Raw genomic sequence first — 21,253 nt, 5'->3', positions numbered from 1 at the left:
CATGTACTACCCAATCAGGTTAGTCTGAAATAGTGAGACCTTGCAGGGCACTGGGATGCAGATAGATCTGGGTATACTAGTGCATGATTTGCAAATGCGGTATTCAGAAAAAACTAATAGAAATTTGTCAGTTGACTGTAAGGAGAATTGAATAGAGAGATTATGCTTCACTTTTACGGAGTACTGGTGTGTGCAGTATATCGACCCTTATTAAGGAAGAATGTTAATTATGGCATCTGAGATGGTTTACTGAGTTTTAATCTGAAACGTGCAGGTTGTATGGTAGGTTTGTATGTCTAGAAGAAGAAGTGGGGATTTGATTGAAACGCATGATCCTGAGGGATCATGGCCAGGTGTACTTGAAGAGGATGTTTCTTCTCGTGAGAGAATCTGGAACTCAGTGTTGCCGTTTTTAGAAGTAAATTTTCACTTCCCTGAAGGTCATGAATCAATGAGCCTCTTCCCTGAAATGTGGTGGAAGAAGAGATTTTAAATGTTTTTATGGCAGAGTTTGATAGATTCTTGATAAAGCAAGAGCATGAAGTATTACTGAGGGTAGAAGGGAGTATAGGGTTGAAGTTACAACCCAGTCAGCTGTGATCTTATTAAAAGATGGAAAGAGGAAAGTGGCCTACTCTTGCTCTAGCTTGTGTGCTCCAGTTTAATCTAAAATCTGAATTTACCAGATCTGCAGTCCAGGTGTCTATTGATAGTCAATGCTAAGAAAAATGTAGTTACCTATGATGCGATTAATGTAGATTTGGTTCATGCATGCATGCATTTGCCTATTAGCTGAATTATTTTGTATCAAATTACAGGTACAGGTGGTTCCTTAAATAGCTGCTGGTTCTTTTTGTTCCCATTATGTGGATTTTGGCCCAGAGACGTTGGAAGGGGAATAAAAATTGCCAAGTACTTCCAATTTGAAGTGTTGGCTCTCTTGGAAAGGAACCTGCAAGTAATAATATTTCCACATGTTTGCTCCTCTGGTTTCTACAGGAAGTAGAAAATGCCTCTGGGTTTCAGACTTGCTTTGAACAAAGACTTGGCTAAGTATATCTTGTAGGTGGTATGCTCTGCAGCCATTGCACCCCTGGTAGATGAGGTAGTGGACAGAGTGCCAACCAACTGGAATGTTTAATTGAAATGCTTGAGTATTTCTGAAGCAGTACACACCTGGTAAATGGCAAATATTTAAACATGTAGCTGGTGGATGAGCTTAGAAATTAATGTCATTCTCACATTGTAGAACGCTCAGATGGCTGCATGTTTCTGTGTGTGCTTGGTCCAGTTATGTAATTAGCTCAAGGTGTTTCTGTTGGGAGACTTTCACAATTGTTCTGCCATTAAGTATCATCCAGGGATGATTTGGTTGTCTTCCTGTAGGAGTCTGTTGGCACTGTGTACCACCTGTCAGCCTGTGCTTGAATCTTCACCAACTCTGCTCTCCCCAGGCATTAATTTCTTCATAATTTTTAAATTCATATATTGAGTTTAGTAGAGCGACTGGTAGAATGGTGCGACCACAACAACTTCAGTCTCAACACGAGCAAGACTAAAGAGATGATTGTGGACTTTAGGAAGGTGCAAGCTGACCACTCCTCACTGCACAGACACTGAGAGAATTAGGAGCACCAAGTTTCTGGGAGTACACACAGTGGATGATCTCACCTGGTCCCTCAACACCACCTCTTTAGTCAAGAAAGCACAGCAGTGTCTCCACTTCCTGAGGAGATTGAGGATGTTTTGATCTGTCCCATTTTTGTTTGCTTCTTAAGGTTTGTGTCTCACTGTTTAGTGTAGATATAATCCTGTATTTTGGTTTCAGTAGGTTAGCATCACATTTTTATTTAATGCTGGTGGCTGTATGCTCTTCTGTTTACGTCATTTAATACACCTTCTCTTCTGGCTTGACGACAGTATTAATTCTCACCTTCCAGATTATCATTAAGTGTAGTTGTTGCTAACAGCCCAAAACATCTTGAGGATTGCCATTTAGATAGTAGATCTGAACCAAGTTTATCTCATTTAGCATGCAACCTCATGGAATGTGTCCTCCATGTGAAGTGGTTACGTGTCCCCACAATGGTTGCTTTCATCGGTGCTGTCTGGGATTGGTGTGGCTGTGACAGGTAGATTGGTGAGGCTGAGACACAACAGACTGCGGTTGCTGGAAATGTGGGACAACGCACAAAGTGCTGGAGGAACTCAAGCACGTCAGGTAGCATCTATGGAGGGAAATGGGCAGTCAACATTTCAGGACCCTTCATCATGATTAGTGAGGTTGACTGTTTTCATATTCAATCTCTTCCCACCTTGTGCAAGCTCAGTCTCGTATCTCTATCTTTATCAGCACCTGGTACCACCAGGGCCACAGAAGATTCATTTCAACATTGTTTAATGTAATTTCCAGTATGCAAGTATAACAAAGAAAGAAATAATTGTTACTTTGTATTCGATGAAGCACAATGAAACAATAAGACAATAATAAACAATAAACATAAATACATAATATAGTGCTTATACATTGATGGTATGTACATAAGGAGATGCTAGGTACAGGAGTGTCTGTACATAAGGTGACTCTGACAGGAAATGATAAAGTAATGGTGGTGGGGGTGTGTTTGAGTGGGTCAGTGGGTGGAGGTATAGATCAGTCTTACTGCTTGGGAAATAAACTGTTTTTGAGTCTGGTGGTCCTGGCGTGCATGCTATGTAGCCTCCTCCCTGATGAGAATGGAACAAGCGGTGCATGAGTAGGATGGGTGGGATCTATCATAATATTGCTGGCCTTTTTCTAAAGGTTCAAAGTATGTATCCATATACAACTCTGAAATTCGTCTTCTCCAGATAGCCACAAAACAAAGAACATGGAAGTCGTTCAGAGAGAAACATCAAACCTAGCTCTTCCCTCCCCACACACACACATAATTAAGAATGACATCCCAATCATCAGCCCCCAAAATCCCCTCCACCCCCCTCAAACAAAACCGAACAGGAACATTGATCCCTAAAAACACCCCTGCCCACACAAGAAAAACTAACAGAACATCAACCCCCAAACACACTCCCCTTGAAAAACAAAACGGAAAAGGAACAGGCAATTTAAACAAAAAACATAATATAAAAGCCACAAGTCTGAAAAAGTCCACAGTCCATAAATGCAATAGTCGAATCCATAAATGCAGAACCATGAAACTATCCTAAAATATCACCGGTCATCGAAAGAGAGGGACACCACACAAGGCCGCGTGGCATACCCGCCTACCACAGTGAGCCCCACAGCGATAGGCTGTTCACAGATACCTTCTCTGGCAGTAAGCAAAAGGAAGGCCGTCAGCGCTGAACTCTGGCTCGCCTTCCGCACTCACCTTGATGTCTCAGTCTTCCGCGATGTTTTAATCGGCGATGAATGGACACTTCAAACAGCGAAATGGAGTCGAACTTCGGTTTGCAACCCATCTCGAAGTTTCTTCGCATCAAGGCCATCCGAGTCCACGCTCGCTTCCTGGAATCTTCTCGGAGGTGCTGGATCACTCAAACAATCTCCAAACTGTAAATCACAGGCTCTGACAGTCCCAGAAACACATTTAAGGTGAAAAACAGAGGTAAAAGAATTTAAAAAGACAATTTTATGAGCTATCTGGAAAATGTCAACCGGGGCAGTGTTGTACGGTGTCTGGCGCCACCTTGACCGGAAGATGGTCATATTATTCATATTTGCCACCTTTCTAGATAAATGTTGGTGGGTAGGCTGGTGCCACTAATGCATTGAGCAGTTTGACTACCTGTTGCAAAACCTTCCTGCCTGCTGCAGCGCATTTTCCATACCATGCAGTGATGCAGCATGTTAGGATACTCTCAACTGCGCATCTGTAGAATAACATGAGTGTAGATGTGAAAAATCCAGCTCTCTTCAGCCTCCTCAGAAAGCAGAGGCATTGATGAGTTTTCCTGACTGTGGAGGATGTATTCTGAGACCATGAGAGGTTGAGTGATAATGCACACTCCTGGGAGTTTGAAACTGCTGGCAGTTTGCACTGCTGTGCGTTGATGTAAAGAGGGATGTGAGTGGTGCAAGTTCTCCTGACATCAATAATCATCTCTTTTGTTGACATTGAGGAAGAGGTTATTTGCTGGCACCAGGTTTTGAGCTCTTTTACCCCCTCTGAGCCATTCTTAATGATGATACTTGAGTACCCTATCTCTTTCTGACCTGGAACACACACAAAAAGTACTGGTGAACGCAGCAGGCCAGGCAGCATCTATAGAAAGAGGTACAGTCGACGTTTCGGGCCGAGACCCTTCGGCACCAGCATTTTTTGTGTGTGTTGCTTGAATTTCCAGCATCTGCAGATTTCCTCGTGTTTGCGTCTTTCTGACCTGGCACTGCTTTGTGTTGATATTTAACGTGACTGATCCACTGAGAAAGAGCATATTGCGAAAATTGGCTGGAAAGTACACACTGCAATAATTGGCTGGAGATTTTGTGTTTGGCCAAATACAAGTGGGCATCACAGGGTCGTGGGTGGACATTGAGAGTATACCTCTATGACATTGCCTCTGGTGAATTTGCCCTGCTGAAGCCCTGATGAATTGAAAGGGATTTTAATGGAGGCATTTGAAAAGATGGACTTGTGGAATTGGGTCAGAAACGGATCATGTCGAAGAAAGCCTTCTTGCAGATTGTTACCTGTCAGTAAAGGTTTTGAAGCTCTCAGTGGCATGTCAGGTACCAGGGTGTCCCAAAACATTGAATCAACATGAGCATGTCGGTGCTTACAAACCGCATACTTTATCTGTCTGCATCTCTTGCAAACTCCTTGTATCTTCTTCTGAACATGCTTCTCTACCTACCTTCTCTCTTTATATTTGTACAGAAGGAACTCATTAGGTCCCTGTCAGATCCTATCAGTCATACTCCCTTTCGTAAGTTCAAGTTTAATTGCCATTCAACCATACATGAATACAAATAAATACAGCCAAATGAAACAGCCTTACTCCATGGCCAAGGTACAAAACACAGCACCAACAGTCACACAAAAAAATGTGTGGTCCAAGACCCAGAGTCCATGAATGTTTGCAAGAGTTTTGCATTTGAATACAATGCCGCTGGTCTTCTCCAAGCGAACACTAGGGGGCAGCACCGACTCCACCTGGGACACTGCACCACACTGGCTTCCCTCTCCTGGGTGGCTGTAAATAGGTGACAGCGCAGTTTAAAGCCTAGGCCTTGCTACAACTGGGTCACACACCTACCCCACCATCCACCAATAATTCAGTGAATCAGACTTGCAGCATTCCACATCAATGATACCCAACAGCATATTACTATCACAAGAAAAGCGACCGAGACGATCACTCACTGTTGGACTGCACACTGCCTTCGCGCACCAACTCCTGTCCCTGACACCTGTCTGACGCAGGCAGTAGCAAGATACGGACAAAGTCCAGCTCCTTCACTTTCTCCACCAATGAGCAACTTGCTGATCTGTAGACCTGTGGTACTTTAAGTTCTGAATGTCTTGTGACCATAAAAAATACGTATAAAGAGGACAATAACACCTTCAGTTGACTTTGTAGAAGCTGCTGTGTCCCCACCTTACCAGATGTTTTAGTCCTGTAACTTGTTCTCTCTCACTTCCCCACCTTCTCCCTCTTGATTCATTTGTCATCTATCTATATAATAAGTATAGGTAAGTGGTAAATAAGTCAAGGGGGTACCAATGGGCAAGTGAGAGAGTATAGGTTATAGTAGCCAGTTAATTTATCAGCAAGTCTTTAGGATGTGGGTGGAAACCAGAGCATCTTTTAGAAACCCGTATGATCGTAAGAACATCCAACTCCACATACTCAGGATCATATGGGTTACTGACTGATGTTTCACCCATCCCATCTTTTACATCTGTATTGGAAATGCGTTAAATCTTTGTAGAGCTACAGGACTGGTCTAAATGATGAGGGAGCTCAGTATGGGATATGGGGATTCTAGGAGCCATGTATCTATTTTCTATCTGTCTGTAATGTATTTTGTGTGGTGTGTTTATTATGGGTAATTTGTCACTTGGGTTAGGGTATGGTAAAAGCAAATGAGTATACTCTCTACATACAACAGGAATTCTGCAGATGCTGGAAATTCAAGCAACACATGTAAAAGTTGCTGGTGAACACAGCAGGCCAGGCAGCATCTCTAGGAAGAGGTGCAGTCAACGTTTCAGGCTGAGACCCTTAGTTCAGTTTAGTCTAGTTGAGAGTTAGAGGCAACCAAGGAGTGAATTTTTTTGGTTGACCGCTTAGCTGTGCCAATTTGCATGCTAGTTATTCTTATTTCACTAACTTTGCTAACTGGAACACACATTTCATTAATTATGTCTAATTACACTAGTTATTCTTATTTCGCTATATTGCTAATTTAGTTTCATTAGTTTTTTATCGCTGTAAGATCGTTCGTCTTTGCTGGTTTCGTGATAAAGGATCGAATGTACTTTTTTCAACTTGGAACTTAGTTGTTTTAGAAGTGCGTCCTACAGCGGCAGCTCCTGTACTCTGACTCTCAGCAGTTTTGGTTTTCAAGTAACCACTATAGGGATGAAATTTGAGGTGAAGGAATGATGAATATGCAAGAAGTCAGAATTGAAGGAACACTGGTCTTAAAGGACTGCAGAACTAAAGAGGTAGAACAGATGAGGCTATAATTATACTTGGGGTTTTAAGACACCTTGTTGCTTGGGAGCTGCTGCCCTTCTTGATTCAAAGTAATCAGTTTTGTATTTAACTAGTGCCTGCTTGTAATCTTTGGGTAAGGAGTCTAAATAATGACTAAACATAGAAAATAGGTGCAGGAGTAGGCCATTCAGCCCTTCGAGCCTGCACTGCCATTCAGTATGATCATGGCTGATCATCCAACTCAGAACCCTGTTCCAGCCTTCCCTCCATACCTCCTGATCCCTTTAGCCACAAGGGCCATATCTAACTCCCTCTTAAATATAGCCAATGAACTGGCCTCAACTGTTTCCTGTGGCAGAGAATTCCACAGATTCACCACTGTGTGAAGAAGTTTTTCCTAATCTCGGTCCTAAAAGGCTCCCCCTTTATCCTCAAACTGTGACCCCTTGTTCTGGACTTCCCCAACATCGGGAACAATCTTCCTGCTTCTAGCCTGTCCAATCCCTTTAGGATTTTATACGTTTCAATAAGATTCCCCCCTCAATCTTCTAAATTCCAATGAGTATAAGCCTAATTGATCCAGTCTTTCTTCATATGAAAGTCCTGCCATCCCAGGAATCAATCTGGTGAACCTTCTTTGTACTCTCTCTATGGCAAGAATGTCTTTCCTCAGATTAGGGGACCAAAACTGCACACAGTACTCCAGGTGTGGTCTCACCAAGGCCTTGTACAACTGCAGTAGTACCTCCCTGCTCCTGTACTCGAATCCTCTTGCTATAAATGCCAGCATACCATTTGCCTTTTTCACCGCCTGCTGTACCTACATGCCCACTTTCAATGACTGGTGTATAATGACACCCAGGTCTCGTTGCACCTCCCCTTTTCCTAATCGGCCACTATTCAGATAATAATCTGTTTTCCTGTTTTTGCCACCAAGGTGGATAACCTCACATTTATCCACATTAAATTGCATCTGCCATGAATTTGCCCACTCACCTAACTTATCCAAGTCACCCTGCATCCTCTTAGCATCCTCCTCACAGCTAACACTGCCGCCCAGCTTCGTGTCATTCAGACTTGGGAGATGCTGCATTTAATTCCCTCATCCAAGTCATTAATATATATTGTAAACAACTGGCGTCCCAGCACTGAGCCTTGCGGTACCCCACTAGTCACCGCCTGCCATTCTGAAAAGGTCCTGTTTATTCCCACTCGTTGCTTCCTTTCTGCCAACCAATTCTCTATCCACATCAATACCTTACCCCCAATACCGTGTGCTTTAAGTTTGTGCACTAATCTCCTGTGTGGGACCTTGTCAAAAGCCTTTTGAAAATCCAAATATACCACATCCACTGGTTCTCCCCTATCCACTCTACTAGTTACATCCTCAAAAAATTCTATGAGATTCGTCAGACATGATTTTCCTTTCACAAATCCATGCTGACTTTGTCCGATGATTTCACCGCTTTCCAAATGTGCTGTTGTCACATCTTTGATAACTGACTCTAGCAGTTTCCCCACCACCGATGTTAGGCTAACCGGTCTGTAATTCCCCAGTTTCTCTCTCCCTCCTTTTTTAAAAAGTGGGGTTACATTAGCCACCCTCCAATCCTCAGGAACTAGTCCAGAATCTAAAGAGTTTTGAAAAATTATCACTAATGCATCCACTATTTCTTGGGTTACTTCCTTAAGCACTCTGGGATGCAGACTGGGGATTTATCTGCCTTTTATCTGACTAAGGGCACTGGTAACTGGAGAATGTCATCTCTGTTTCAGTGTAAAGTATGAAGAACCACAGGCAATTGAAGGGTTGGCAGGAGCATTGGATACTCGCCAACAGAACACTGGAGCAGTGAGTATTTGCTTCAAAGTTCGAAGTAAATCTATTATCAATGTATATACATGTCACCATATACAACCCCAAGCTTCATTTTCTTGTGAGCACACTCAATAAATCTGTAATAGAGTAATAACCATTAGAGGATCAATGAAAGACCACACCAACTTGGTGTTCAACCAAGTGTGCAAAAGACAGCAAACTCTGCAAGTGCAAAAAAACAAGAAATAATAAAGAAAGAAAGACTGATAGAAAGATTGATTGAAAGCAAGAAAGATTGATTCAAAACATGAGATGAAGAGTCCTTGAAAGTGAGTCCTTTAGTTGTGGGAACATTTCAATGATGGAGCAGGTGCAGTCGAGTGAAGTTATTCCTTTTGGTTCAAGAGTCTGATGGTTGAGGGGTAAGAACTGTTCCTGAGCCTGGTAGTGTGAGTCCTGAGGCTCCTGTACCTTTTTCCTGATGGCAGCAGCGAGAAGAGAGCATGACATGGGTGGTGGGGGTCTCTAGTGATGGATGCTGCTTTCTGGCAACAGTGCTCTATATAGATGTGTTGAACGATGGGAAGGGCTTTAACCCGTGATGGACTGGGTTGTATCCATTGCTGTTTGTAGACTTTTCCATTAAAGGGCATTGGTCTTTCTATACCCTGAGTATAATACCTGCACAAGGTATATGGAATAAAATGTAATGTGACTTTCCAAAAGATTTTCCCTAATTTGCGGATTTATTTAAGCCTTTTTTGTCCAAAGTAAATTTCCATTCATCAAAACCAATGGGATTTTGTTTAATTAAAAATAACTCACTGCTTTTCAGAAACAGCAGTGTACTAGAAGTACATTTAAGTGTACTCCCGTGGTTTTCTAAATGTACTAAATCAGAACTATCTAGCTAAGTTGTTTCTTCTAGCTACAGGATGATGGATTTCGTTCATGCTAATGAGCTGTTGAGTAAGCGGAAGCAATGATTGACACCGCTGCATCACCCAGTGAGTTTGAGCTATGATGCGAGTTGCTACAAACTGTCTTGATAACACAATCTGTCAGACTCTTATCAATTTTCCTAACCATTTTTATGCCATGGACCGATACCATTAAGCAAGGGATCCTTGGACCCCAGGTTGGGAACCCCTGCCTTAGAGGAAACCATCTATCTGTTCCAGGGAGTAAATTTCAGAGCCTCTTTAAAAACTCCATCAAATGGAATTTGTGCAAAATTATGACAGGTTCAGAATAAAATATGGTTATTTTAATGGAAAGCTTATCAAACCTTGCTGCCCTACTAGCTTCAGGCAGGATTGACAGGGACGTACCAATTATCTCATTCTTCCTGATGGTGGTGATGTCACTTTGACTTTCCACTTCATGATATCATGCACAAAGTGATCTCGCTTATAACCACTTTGCCTGTACCTAAGAATATGAAGGGTGTTAAGCAAATGAAAGCTTGGTCTCTCGTCCTGTTACTTTTTACAATACATTTCACACTAAACGTTATTTGGAACAAGGTAGTTTTAGAATTTACATACCTTAAGGTTTCAGATGATAGTTTGAAAATTAGGTTTATCATTCCTAGCAGCTGTTAAAAGTTCTTAAGGAATCAAAAGTCTCTCTTCTCTCGTCATCCCATCCCCAGGTTTAAATATATCACCTGATCACACCCGGAGCTCAGGACAGAGAACTCTGTCGGGCTCCAAGTTTCCATAGTTGGGGCTAAGCAACGTTTTGATCAGAACTGTTGTTACACTGTGTGCTAAGTAATAATTTCTAAAGAACTCATAGGTAATGTGTACATTTGCTCAGTATTGGGTGAAGCCTTGGCAAGTAAGATGTAGGAGCAGAATTAGGCCATTCAGCCCATCAAATCTGCTCCACCGTTCCATCAGGGCTGACTTATTAACCCTCTCAGCCCCATTCTCCTGCCTTCCTCCCGTATCCTTTGACTTGGGCTCCACAGCCGACTGTGACAATAAATTCCACAGATTCACCGCCCTCTGGCTAAAGAAATTCCTCCTAATCTGTTCTAAAGCAATTCTTTGTATTCTGAGGCTGTGTCTTCTAGTCCTTTCTATGCCCCCCTCTACGCCTTTCAATGTTCGATAGGTTTCAATAAGATCCCTCCACATCCTTCTAACCTCCAGTGAGTACAGGCCCAGAGCCATAAAATGCTCTTCATACATTAACCCTTTTATTCCTTGGATCATTCTCATTTACCTCCTCTGGACCTCTCCAATGCCAGCACATCCTTTCTTAGATAAAAGGCCCAAAACTGCTCATAATACTCCAAGTGCAGTCTGACCAATGTCTTATAAAGCCTCAGCTTTAGATCTTGGCAAAAGGCAAGCATTATTGAACAGTGTATCATCACCTTATCTTAGAAAGGAGCTTGATTTTTGTTCTGTAGAAATACTCAAAGGAGAACACTGTGGATGTGGGAAGGTGAATTAATATAAACTTTGACATTGTTGTTGGTCTATATGTTTCACTGTTTTGGGGTGTTTCATCTTTCAAGTATATTGTCTACACACTCGGCTTCAATCGTGTGCTTTTAAGAAAACAACAATTTTAAGCAAGAGAAAGAAACAATAACCTGTATTTGTGGAGCCTTTTTTAATTTAGCATTTTCCATGGCTCTTCACAGAAACTTCCTCACTGTTTGATACTGGACTGAGTGTTTAGAACATCAGTAGGTATGTTTATGGAGAATACTAGGAAAGAGAGAGGCAGAAGGGCTTAGGGACAGAATTCCAGAGCTTAGAGTCTAGGCACAGAAAGCACAGTCTATGGAAGTATTGGAGGAATACAGATTTTTTGAAAGGCTGAAGGAGTTTGTAAATAAGAGGGGGAAATTTATAGAGACATTTGGACATGAAGATTGAATTTAATGAATCTCTGTTACCTGACTGTTACATACTATACTGTACGTCAGCCAGTATCAGTCTCTGCTAATGGTGTAGTGATGTCTGCACCTGGTCTTCGGAACAAGAGGTCACAGGTTCGGATCGGGCCCGCTCCTTGTGCACTTTCCACCTGTGCTGGGTTGAGCTAGCAACTCAGCCTTGTAAAACAGAGAAATACTACAAAAAAAAATGCAAGGTTGCTGCTGGATATGCCAAACAAGGTGGAGGAGGAACTTTATCTTTTTTACCAGTCAAAATAAGAGACAGGGATGGATGAGAGAGTACGATTTTCAATGCATGACACAGAAAACACGAGGATGTACAAGCTAATTTTTTAATCCAAGTATGTCTCTTTGTACCTTTTGAATTATTTTCCAGTATTCTGTCCTGAAAAACTCATTCTCTGTTTAGGCTCATTTCAGGAAAGATTTGGTGTTTTTGCCAAATGACTATTAAGTCTTGATTGTCTTATCTGTCAGTTGAGAAAGTTGCAGCCAATGCCAATCCAATCTGTGGCCTATTTATAGTTTTAGTTGGGGGTCATTGTTTAGAAACCTGGATAATGTATTCTGATTGGATTTTGTTTCCTTCCATTTGTCTTTCTCTTACCCGGAGGCTGCAATGGATTGCAGTCTGTCTATTGAACTAGCTCAATAACTTAGATCTCTCGGGTTTACGTGGCTTAGGGGTGACTTATTTTTAAAATGAAGCTCTAAAAAGATATGAGTTAACTGGAGTTTTATACGACCGTTCTGTTAACTTTTTTTAACTGAGTGATTTCTCTGGAATAGATGGAGAATTTATTGAAAGAACACGAAATAGACAACTGGATGGTAAACCAAGGAATGGTGAGAGGTCACCATACACTCTGGGTAGATCAACTGTGACTCTCAGGGCCTCTGTGGGATAACTTGGTGATGTCACAGCAGTATTGGGGAATGAGCTTGTCTTGGTGATAGGAGTGGTGTCTTTATGTCTTTAATCTGCAGCTGTTTCGCAACATTTAAAAGGACTTTGTGAAGCAGCACCAAGTGGGACACCTATTTTTTTTCTTGCCCTCCCCACTACCAATTGTTCTTCAATTTGAACTTTGAGACACATGTTCAGTTTTCTTTATCATGCTGAACCACCAGCAGAGAATGCAGTCAGGATTTTGATGTATTACACAATGTGCTCACTACCTTAGAGTATTCATTCATTTGAACCCACCCGTAATGTTTGTTATATGTGTAGGATTTTCTTCCCACTCTTTCATATGACACCATCAGCCTAACCGATTCCTTTCTCCTAGTTAAGTTTTTCACTTTGAATAGGAGGATTGTGGTCAATTTCATAAACATGTAAAATAAGGGAATGAGGAAAAGCATGAATCATTAGTCAAATAACTTGACTATAGTATTATCTCCTGGCCTCCCAAAACAATTTTTTTCTTTTTCCTCATTTACTTGCACTACCGAGCATTTTCCTGCTTCCAGTCCATCGTGAGAGAAGTTCAAAGGAATGGGAATGTCCCTCTCCAAAGTTGAAACTGTGAGTCTGTACAGCACCTTGGGTTAGGAATCTTGATCAGTTTTTCTCTGCCCCTCCACTCCTCCATATTTGCCCTTGTTTGATCTGAGATGTTGTATCCAGGAGGTTCTTCAGAAGTGAAGCAAAAGGCACCAGTTCTACGGTGACAGCTGACTACAGGTCAGCATTGTCAGCATAGAACAGCGGGTAACAAAGAACCTGTCCTCGTCCTCTCACTCTATCCAACAGGCCACCCAGAGTCAGTGTGATAAGGAGACTCGGTAGGAAAAGTGCTGAATTACACCACCATAACATTTAAGGCTAACAGACAAAGTAAAATAAATAAATATGCAGTAAAACCAAATGAACTGAAAGTTTACTGGAAGACAAACAGTTATACAAATATAAAAGCCAGTATTAAGAAAGCTAAAACTAAAAGAAAAACAATTTGGACCATAATCCAACATCCTTCATTTTTCCATGATCATAAACATTCATTTTTAACTTTTATTTATTTTTATTTTAAATTAGCTCATTTAAAATTGTTCATCTTTTTCTGACAAATATAGATAAATCTTTACTTAATTCTCTTTCCCTCAAATTAATTTATTTGTTTCATGCTTCTGGTCTTTGAAGCATAAAAAACAGTTCATTTATTCATGGAATCTGAGTATCACTATCTGTGTGCAACCAGGCAAGCAAATTTCTCAATACTGTCTGTGCCCTGGGATCTTGTTACTGCATTCAATACATCTTGGGTGTTTTTTCTAAGAATTGGAAGAAGGTTTATTCCACTTTGCTTTATTGGTAGTCTTTCCTTATTCCAGGAGCTTTTTATACAAACCAAAGTTAAAGAACAGCTACTATAGGAAATACTGTGTACTTGCAAACTCTGAATCTTTGGCTGTTCGTGTGGAGTGAGATAGATGATGAACATTTGTGAAATGCCTAATTTTTCACGGCAGGTTTTTATTGTGATCTTCTGCACTGTGTAGGGCTTTGTGCATATGGACCACTGTCAAAATCAGATGCATGTCAATCCTTCTGGAGATCTTTTTAGATTTTGGACCCATTACTAACAAAACATATGACCAAATATGTATTGTCGATTAACGTCTGCTTGAGATGAATATACTGAGGATTTGAAGATTGTGTGCTAGCCTCTGAAAACTGCTCTCTTCCCATTAAGTTTCCTTCACCAAGAAGGAACATGGAGCTACTAAGTCATTTTTCCCTGGCCTATAAATTCCAGAGTAACTTGAAAATATTATTGCTGTGGTCAGCCCTTTTAGAACTCCAGAAGTGATGGGCAAGGCAACTTTGAGGGTCGGTTTTCTTTTCTGTCTTGCTATTTGTACAAATCCATCAGATTCAGAGACTCTGCCTTCCAGGTCCTATCTGACCTGAGTTGTAGTCTTGGTCTAAATTCAAATGGCTGTGGATCCAGACGAGAAAACTTCCATCAGTTTGAAACGATAGGAGAAGTCTATGGTTATTGGTGGTACTTCTGAAGTTAAGTTTTGAATTATAAAGGTAAGTCCAAGCAGAAGCGAATGTCTCAATATTTTAACCATTCCACTTCTAAACAGAGCTCTTAGTTTTAAATCTGTACCCAGGTGCAAATTTTCAGTTGCTTATGTTGATGAAAGGCTATGACTGGTTGTGTTTAATCCACCACTGGTCACTTAGCCCAACCCACGTGTACTACATTTCTTTAAGGAGTCTGCTATATAATCCATAAATAACTGCTCAGTGCAATTGCACCTGAGTACTCTGAAGTGAGCAGTTGTCCAAAAATCCAATCTTCAGGTGAGTTTCAGTCCCAAGTGATGACGAATGGCTATAGTAATGGTGAGATGGGAGAAGATCAATCCAGCAGCTTGTGGCCTTGGACCTGTTTACCAGAAATGGTAGGTGTTGCTCTGTAAAGCTGGCCATCTAGTGGTGGAAAGAGAAGATGGTGTATGAATAGAATAATTAAATAAGCATGGCAAATTAAATTATTCCTATATCATTAGACAAATTATTTTAAAACTTAGAACGGCTCATCATCACCTTCTCTTACCAATTATCCCTTTCCTTTATTTGGTTTTCTTTTAATTTGCTATTTATTTCAGAATGTTATGATAATCTGGTGTGTATGTTTCTGTTTTGTGAAATCAATTGTAATTTATTTTGGAAAGCAAGGTATGAAATTCTTGGGAGCCCACCAGGTTCAGAATGGGGTTAAAAATGGCCATTTTCCAAATTCTCTTATGGAAGAAAGATGCAGTTGAACCGGATGACACATAAGCTAATTTAAGTGAATTTTGTACCTTCCTTACATTTAGATTTTGTTTTTTTCAATTAATTTACAATAATTTAGTATTGTTTAACTTCCTCGTGCCCTTCCCTTTTGTGTAACAGATTCCAGTCACTCAGGCCAATTTAATGGATGACATTGAACAGTGGCTGTCCACAGATGTGGTGAGATACTTGGGTTTTGTTTTGCCTATTTAATTCAATGGAATTTGAATTTACAGGATCTGTAATAAACAATGGTGCTTTGGAGTTGTGGCAGAGAAGAAAAGTATCTTTGAACTCTGTCCAGTGGCTAAATGGCACTTCCCATCCTACCTGGAGATTCCAGATTTTGTTCTCCATTTTCTTATCCCATCACTTCCCCAGGCATGCTTATGGATAATGTTTGTTGGATCCTTTTCTCGGCTTTGGTTTGGATAATTGTCACAGTATTTCTTAAACAATAGGCACTGGTGAATTGTGTATTTATTCCAAACTGTTTAATGATGATTCACGGTATCGCTGAATTGATTCACGCAGCCCAGAAAGGTGCACTGTTCAGTCCCCAGTCTGTGCGTGAACTGGTGGCACTCCCTGCAGCCAGAGTAGATGGTGGTACAATTGGTGCGAATCCCTCACAACCACAGTGGGCAAATATTTCCACTGTAATTATTGTATGGCTGCTCCCTGCCTGCTTTCAAAGGTTCAGTTTAATGTCAGAGAAATATATACGATATACATCCTGAAATCCTTTTTCTCACAAACATCCACGAAAATAGAGAAGTGCCCCAAAGAATGAACGACAGTTAAACATAAGTACCCCAAAGTGCCCCCCCAGCTCCCCTCCCTCACATAAGTGACAACGAGCAACAATCACAGTCATATTTAAACGTTCTCTGATTTTTCAGGGGTTTAGTATTTACAGAATTAATATAGGATAAACCATTGCCTTAAGTAGGAGCTTCAGGTTCATTTGTGTCATTTTTTTAAAAAAGGTTCAAAAGTTTATGTCTTATCAATTTATTCATGCAGTATACGACGCTGAGATTCTTCTTCTCCAGATAGCCACAAAACAAAGAAACCCATGGAAGTCAGTACAAAGAGAATCAGCTCCCCCCTCCTTCCATGCACAGAACACAACAAGAACATCGCTCCCCCCAACCCACACCCCCACACAAATAAAACAAGAAACAATGGGCGACAACACAGAATATATAAACCATACGACGGAAAAAGGGTATATTGATATTTTTAACCACAGTCACGGTCAGCATTTTTTCAGAATTAACATGAAATAAAGTCAGATATCTGGAATGCTGAGGGAGACTACAGCTGTTTTGCCCAGTGCTTGTCCTATAATCATATTGATTATTAATTCCTCTAAAACTGGTCCCCATTGTAGTATGGGAATTTCTGACCTTTACAAGGCTAATACCCGCCAAAGGTTAATGTTTTAAAAAATGCATAATGGATTGGATGAATCTTATTGTATTGCAGTACCTATGGAGATGGTGAAACTCATTCATATTCCCCCAAAACTAGATTCTAACTAAAGAACCAAGTAACCTGCAACTGAAGAAACAAAAGGGGCCTTTGGGCACTATGGATTCTGGGAAACTGTGGTTTCTAGGGAGCCTTTGATGTAGCAAGTATCCCTGGAACACAGGAGTCATTATAAGACACTAATCAGTTTTGGAAAGAAGATGGACACTTCTGATGGTGGAGTTATTTTTAAAACAACTTATCATTTGAGAGCTGGTGGCAGCTGGCTGTTTCCTTTGCTGCTTTTATTGGGTATTGAGCGTAACTGAGAGACTCAGCCAACACTTAATGTTGTCCCAGACCAGGTGCTTAACCGAAAAGTAGGTTTGTTCCTGCATGTAATTTGATCCACTTATTTCCCCTCCGCCAAATGTTCCCTGTCCATTCTAAGATTTGCCATTAGCCTCTTCAGTGTACCATTTTTCTTATGTCTTGTGATTGTCCTAATGGTGGCAAGTGAAACTGAGCAATGCTGCTCATTCCTGGAGCTGCATTCAGCTGTGGTGAGTGTGGTTTGAAATGAAACAGGAAGAGCTGAGAGCTTTGGTGTGGCTGATGGGGCGGGGGAGGGGGGACGAGGAGAGCTACTTGTGTCAGTGATCGGGGGAGAGCAGTGTATCTGTTGGGGGTGGGGGGGAGTGGAGCCGAGCAGGAGGATGGAAAGGAATCTGAGCGTGTTAGTGTTGGGGGCAGGATAGTTGATAGGAGGGGAGAGAGCTGAGGATTAGTTAGGGATGGCAGAGGAAATGGCTTCTGGGAAGGGAGCTATATTGGGGAGATAGGATCTGAGTAATTTGTGGGGAGGTGACATGTTAATGAGAAGGAGCTCAGAGGGAAGAGGAAGGAGAAATTATATCTTTTTTTCAAGACTATGGCTTGAATTAGATAACTTCTCAAAGATCACTGGAAAAATAAGGTGACATGGAAAGAGCAAAAGAAGTGGGTCCAAATAGATAGTTTACAGGTGCTGGAACAAATAAATCAGTCATGTTACATTCCCCCCGCCCCGCCCCGCCCCACCCCGTGCTCTATGGTATTTGGGTCACACTGTTCCCGTTCTTTAAGGTGTGGCATCACTTTATTCAGCTGGTTGGATTGTAAGGACAAGGACTGTGCATTCACAATTATTAATTTAGTATTTAAAGTCCTTCTGTCAGACTGTGTCTGATACTGTAGTTTTATCCAAGCAATTGCAGCTTGAAGATAACTATTATGAGGTTATAATAAAGTCGTTTCTTTATTAGACACACAGTGAAGTTTGCTATTAGGGGAAAAAACTAATACACAATGTAGCTTCAGGGTTGATAATGTAATGATAATAACAGATGATATCTGTTGTGTGTTGAAGCACCCTTAAGCTTAAATATGAGATGTTCCAAGGAGGGGGACCTCTATTACCTGGTAAGATTTGGTGAGTTACTGTTAACCTGCTTTATAACTGTGGCTGTACAAGATTTACTGAGTTGGGTAAATTGAGAGAAAAGAATTTACTCTGCACTCCCTGCAGATGGAGAAACTGTTATATGGAGATACAGGGTTTGAATAGATGCTTTGTCACTGCACCCTTCTTGTGCTGAAACACATTTATAGGGATGGATTTGATTTTGAGTATTGAGCAGTATCTAAATTGAGCCATATGATGAATCTTTATTGTTAAGTTCTGTACAGGCTTTTGTTAGAGGTGGCAATATCCATAAAAGTTAAGGTAGGGTATGTGTTTCCATTTGGCACATTGATGATGTCAGCTGTTAGTGAATCAAGTTTTTATTAACTTAGTTTGTTATTGCAAAGGGTTAAATGCAAAAAGGAGAGAATGACTTAAATCTCTTTTCTGTAATTTTAGAAAGGTGAATTGGGCAATGATTCTGAAGGAGTAACAAGTGAAGGTAATTATTTCTGCTCTCATTTGCCCTTATTGTCCTTCACAATGATAACTTGTCTGAATGAGTAGTTTTATGTAGTCTTCATTTTATGTTTCTAAATGTTGTAAATTTCATTTATGAATCATCCGGCCAGTTTCAGAGCCCTGTTAGTCTCAACTTCTGACTTTTATTCTCTGCTCTTGAAAACCTAAAGACATTTGAGTTTTAATTTATACCATATATGGTGAAAGCTCTCACTTTTGTTATGTTTAACATTATATCAATGACAACTGATCAATGCCATCTGATTTTAATTAGCATAGTATTAGACTTCTCGAGATAATTCCCTGTTAGTCACAACGGACCTTATCAAATGGTCTCTAAAGGCTTCAGATAAAATATATTATCCTTAAATTCTGTCGTTAGACAATAGTAAAATTTGAATTAGTAATCAAGTGCCTTTATTCTTTTCATATTAATTTGAATTCATTGTGGGTGTGTTTATGCATCTGATTGCTAGCTATAGTCCATTTTCCTCCTGTCTTTGTGTTTAACTTCATGAAAATACTTCGCTGTAATATCTCTGGAAGTAATCAGCTATGTACTTCATTTTCCCTACAATGTCACAGCCCTTCATTTATAGACATTATTGTAAGGTTCACCCATGTTCTGTCAGGGTTCTTCACAACAATTCAATGATCCAAAAGTCCTTTCAGTATTTTATTACGTTAGCTTTCTTTTAAAGGTTTTTTCGTCTTGTGTTTCCCTTGAGAACATTTTAAAAATTTAAATCCATTTTTAAAACCCCTTGTCATTTTAAGCCATTCTGCCTTTTTAAACAGGGTATTTAAAATTTAGTTTATATATTTGTTCTTACTATCTCTATATCTTTTAAATAAATGTGGGGTTTCTCCTTAATATGCAATTTCTCTTTTTTATGATTTGTCTAATTTTGTTTCAATTTATTTTACGAGTTTTAATTTTTTTTTATACTGGGACCAGAATGCAAATTACAATGGAAGGAATACTGTCCTTTCCCAAATTAAAAATCTCAATTTATTTGACCTCTTCTATCAATAATGCAGGTTGGGAAATGTTTTTTTTTCCTTTATTTGATCTGCCCTGCATTCTGGGGATTTCTGATACATTTCGCTATATATTCTTCTTGCCCCACCCAAAAACAATTTGATCTCCTGTGAGGATTTGCCAGACCAAGTTTTCAAAAATCTGGCCAAATTGGAAACAATCTGGAAACCTCTACCTGATCCCAAGGTAATTGCAATTGATCTGAGAAATGATCAGCTCTGAGTTCCTAGTTTTAGAGGCGATCATATCAGCCATAAACTGGTCCAGTTGTCGGCTGAAGGGACGAACTTAAGTAATCTGTATTGCGCAAAATACAGTTTTTCTAAAGATTTTTTTTTTTCAGAATTTGATAAATTCCTGGAGGAGCGAGCAAAAGCAGCAGAACGACTGCCTACTCTTCCATCACCACCTACAGAGATCCCTGGCTCCGTTACTACATCCAAAAAGAAGAAGCAGGAAAAGACGGAGGATGCCCTCTTTACCCTGTGAAACTGGACCTGTCTATCACTCTGTATGAAGGAATGCATCAGGGTAGCCCTGAGCTGTGTCTCTGCTCAAAATCCAATTCTTGCTTCTGAATAGGGAATGGTACAAAAAATTTAAAAAAAACACTTTCCAAGGGAAGTTTCAGTTTGAAGATGGGCCCTATTTTTCAAAAAGCAAATTCTCTTGAATGTTCACAGAGCTCCTAGTTATCCCTGTGGTGAAGTTGTGGAGATGTCATTCAATTACATATCAATGTAGGGAGCAGTGGGTTGCTAGCTCATCTTCAAACTACTCTTAAGATAATTTAAACTGCAGATTCAAGAGTATACCTTTTTATGTATTCCTCCTCCTAAATCTATGTGCATTATATTTATCTTTTGTAAGCTAAATTTAGAAATGGTCTCTAAACTGTAACTTATTCTATTTTAAAAGCTTTGGTAGTGATGACGTGTCATGAGATGTGTCGGTATATTGGGTATAAGGTGCCGGCTGCAAGTAGTACAGCTGGTTACAAGTCCACTCTTGAAATTGATTCCTTGTTTGCTGTTAAGTGTGCGACTGATTTGGCAGCATCCTTTACATCTTCAGTGTTGTTATCTATGCAACAAGACTTCCAGTGCCCTTTCTTCCCTCCCTTGCACCCTGAAAGCTTTTGGAACATTGAATCAATGCAGAGAACGGAAAGCTTGAAAATGGAAGGGTTGCCAGTCCTCCTTGGTTGTCTTGGCATCAGTTGGCAAAGAAACCAAAAGAAAATCATGGTAGTACTAAAACAGAATTGTATTTTATCCTTTTCTTTGAATGATCATTAGTTGCTGGAAGTTGAAAGTGAGTGACTCAGATGTGCCTTGATGAGCTAACAGGAGGAACAAATGGTGAGGTGACTTTCCCTGGGAGATTGTGGTAAATCCTTCCAGGAACACATCAGAGTTGGCAACCCTCGGGAGGATAAAAAGATCATACAATTATACAGTGATTACTAGACCAATTCTTTGTGGAAGTGGATGGGTGGAGAGAATGTACATTAACAAAAATAATTTAATGCAAAATAAATATGTTTCTCAATGTTGAAACAAGTAGTAATT

The 21,253-nt window shown here is 40.4% G+C and overlaps 1 protein-coding gene across 3 annotated transcripts in view; it reads left to right on the top strand.

Moving 5' to 3' along the window:
• Positions 1-21,253, top strand: part of tom1 (target of myb1 membrane trafficking protein) — a 123,351-nt gene extending 102,098 nt beyond the window's left edge. The window contains exons 12-15 of one of the 3 annotated variants that reach the window (XM_072271749.1): positions 8,443-8,518; positions 15,319-15,378; positions 18,578-18,620; positions 20,026-21,253. In XM_072271749.1, the coding sequence (XP_072127850.1) occupies positions 8,443-8,518; positions 15,319-15,378; positions 18,578-18,620; positions 20,026-20,171 (325 nt within the window). In that variant the 3' untranslated portion in view covers positions 20,172-21,253. The remainder of the gene's footprint in view (positions 1-8,442; positions 8,519-15,318; positions 15,379-18,577; positions 18,621-20,025) is intronic. The other 2 variants (XM_072271748.1, XM_072271750.1) reach the window with 2 other exon arrangements.

The sequence above is a fragment of the Mobula birostris genome, chromosome 11, assembly GCF_030028105.1.
Source record: "Mobula birostris isolate sMobBir1 chromosome 11, sMobBir1.hap1, whole genome shotgun sequence".
In the NCBI taxonomy this organism is placed as follows: Eukaryota; Metazoa; Chordata; class Chondrichthyes; order Myliobatiformes; family Myliobatidae; genus Mobula; species Mobula birostris.
Note: the sequence above shows the minus strand (reverse complement) of the source record. Positions and strands in the feature narration are given on the sequence as shown.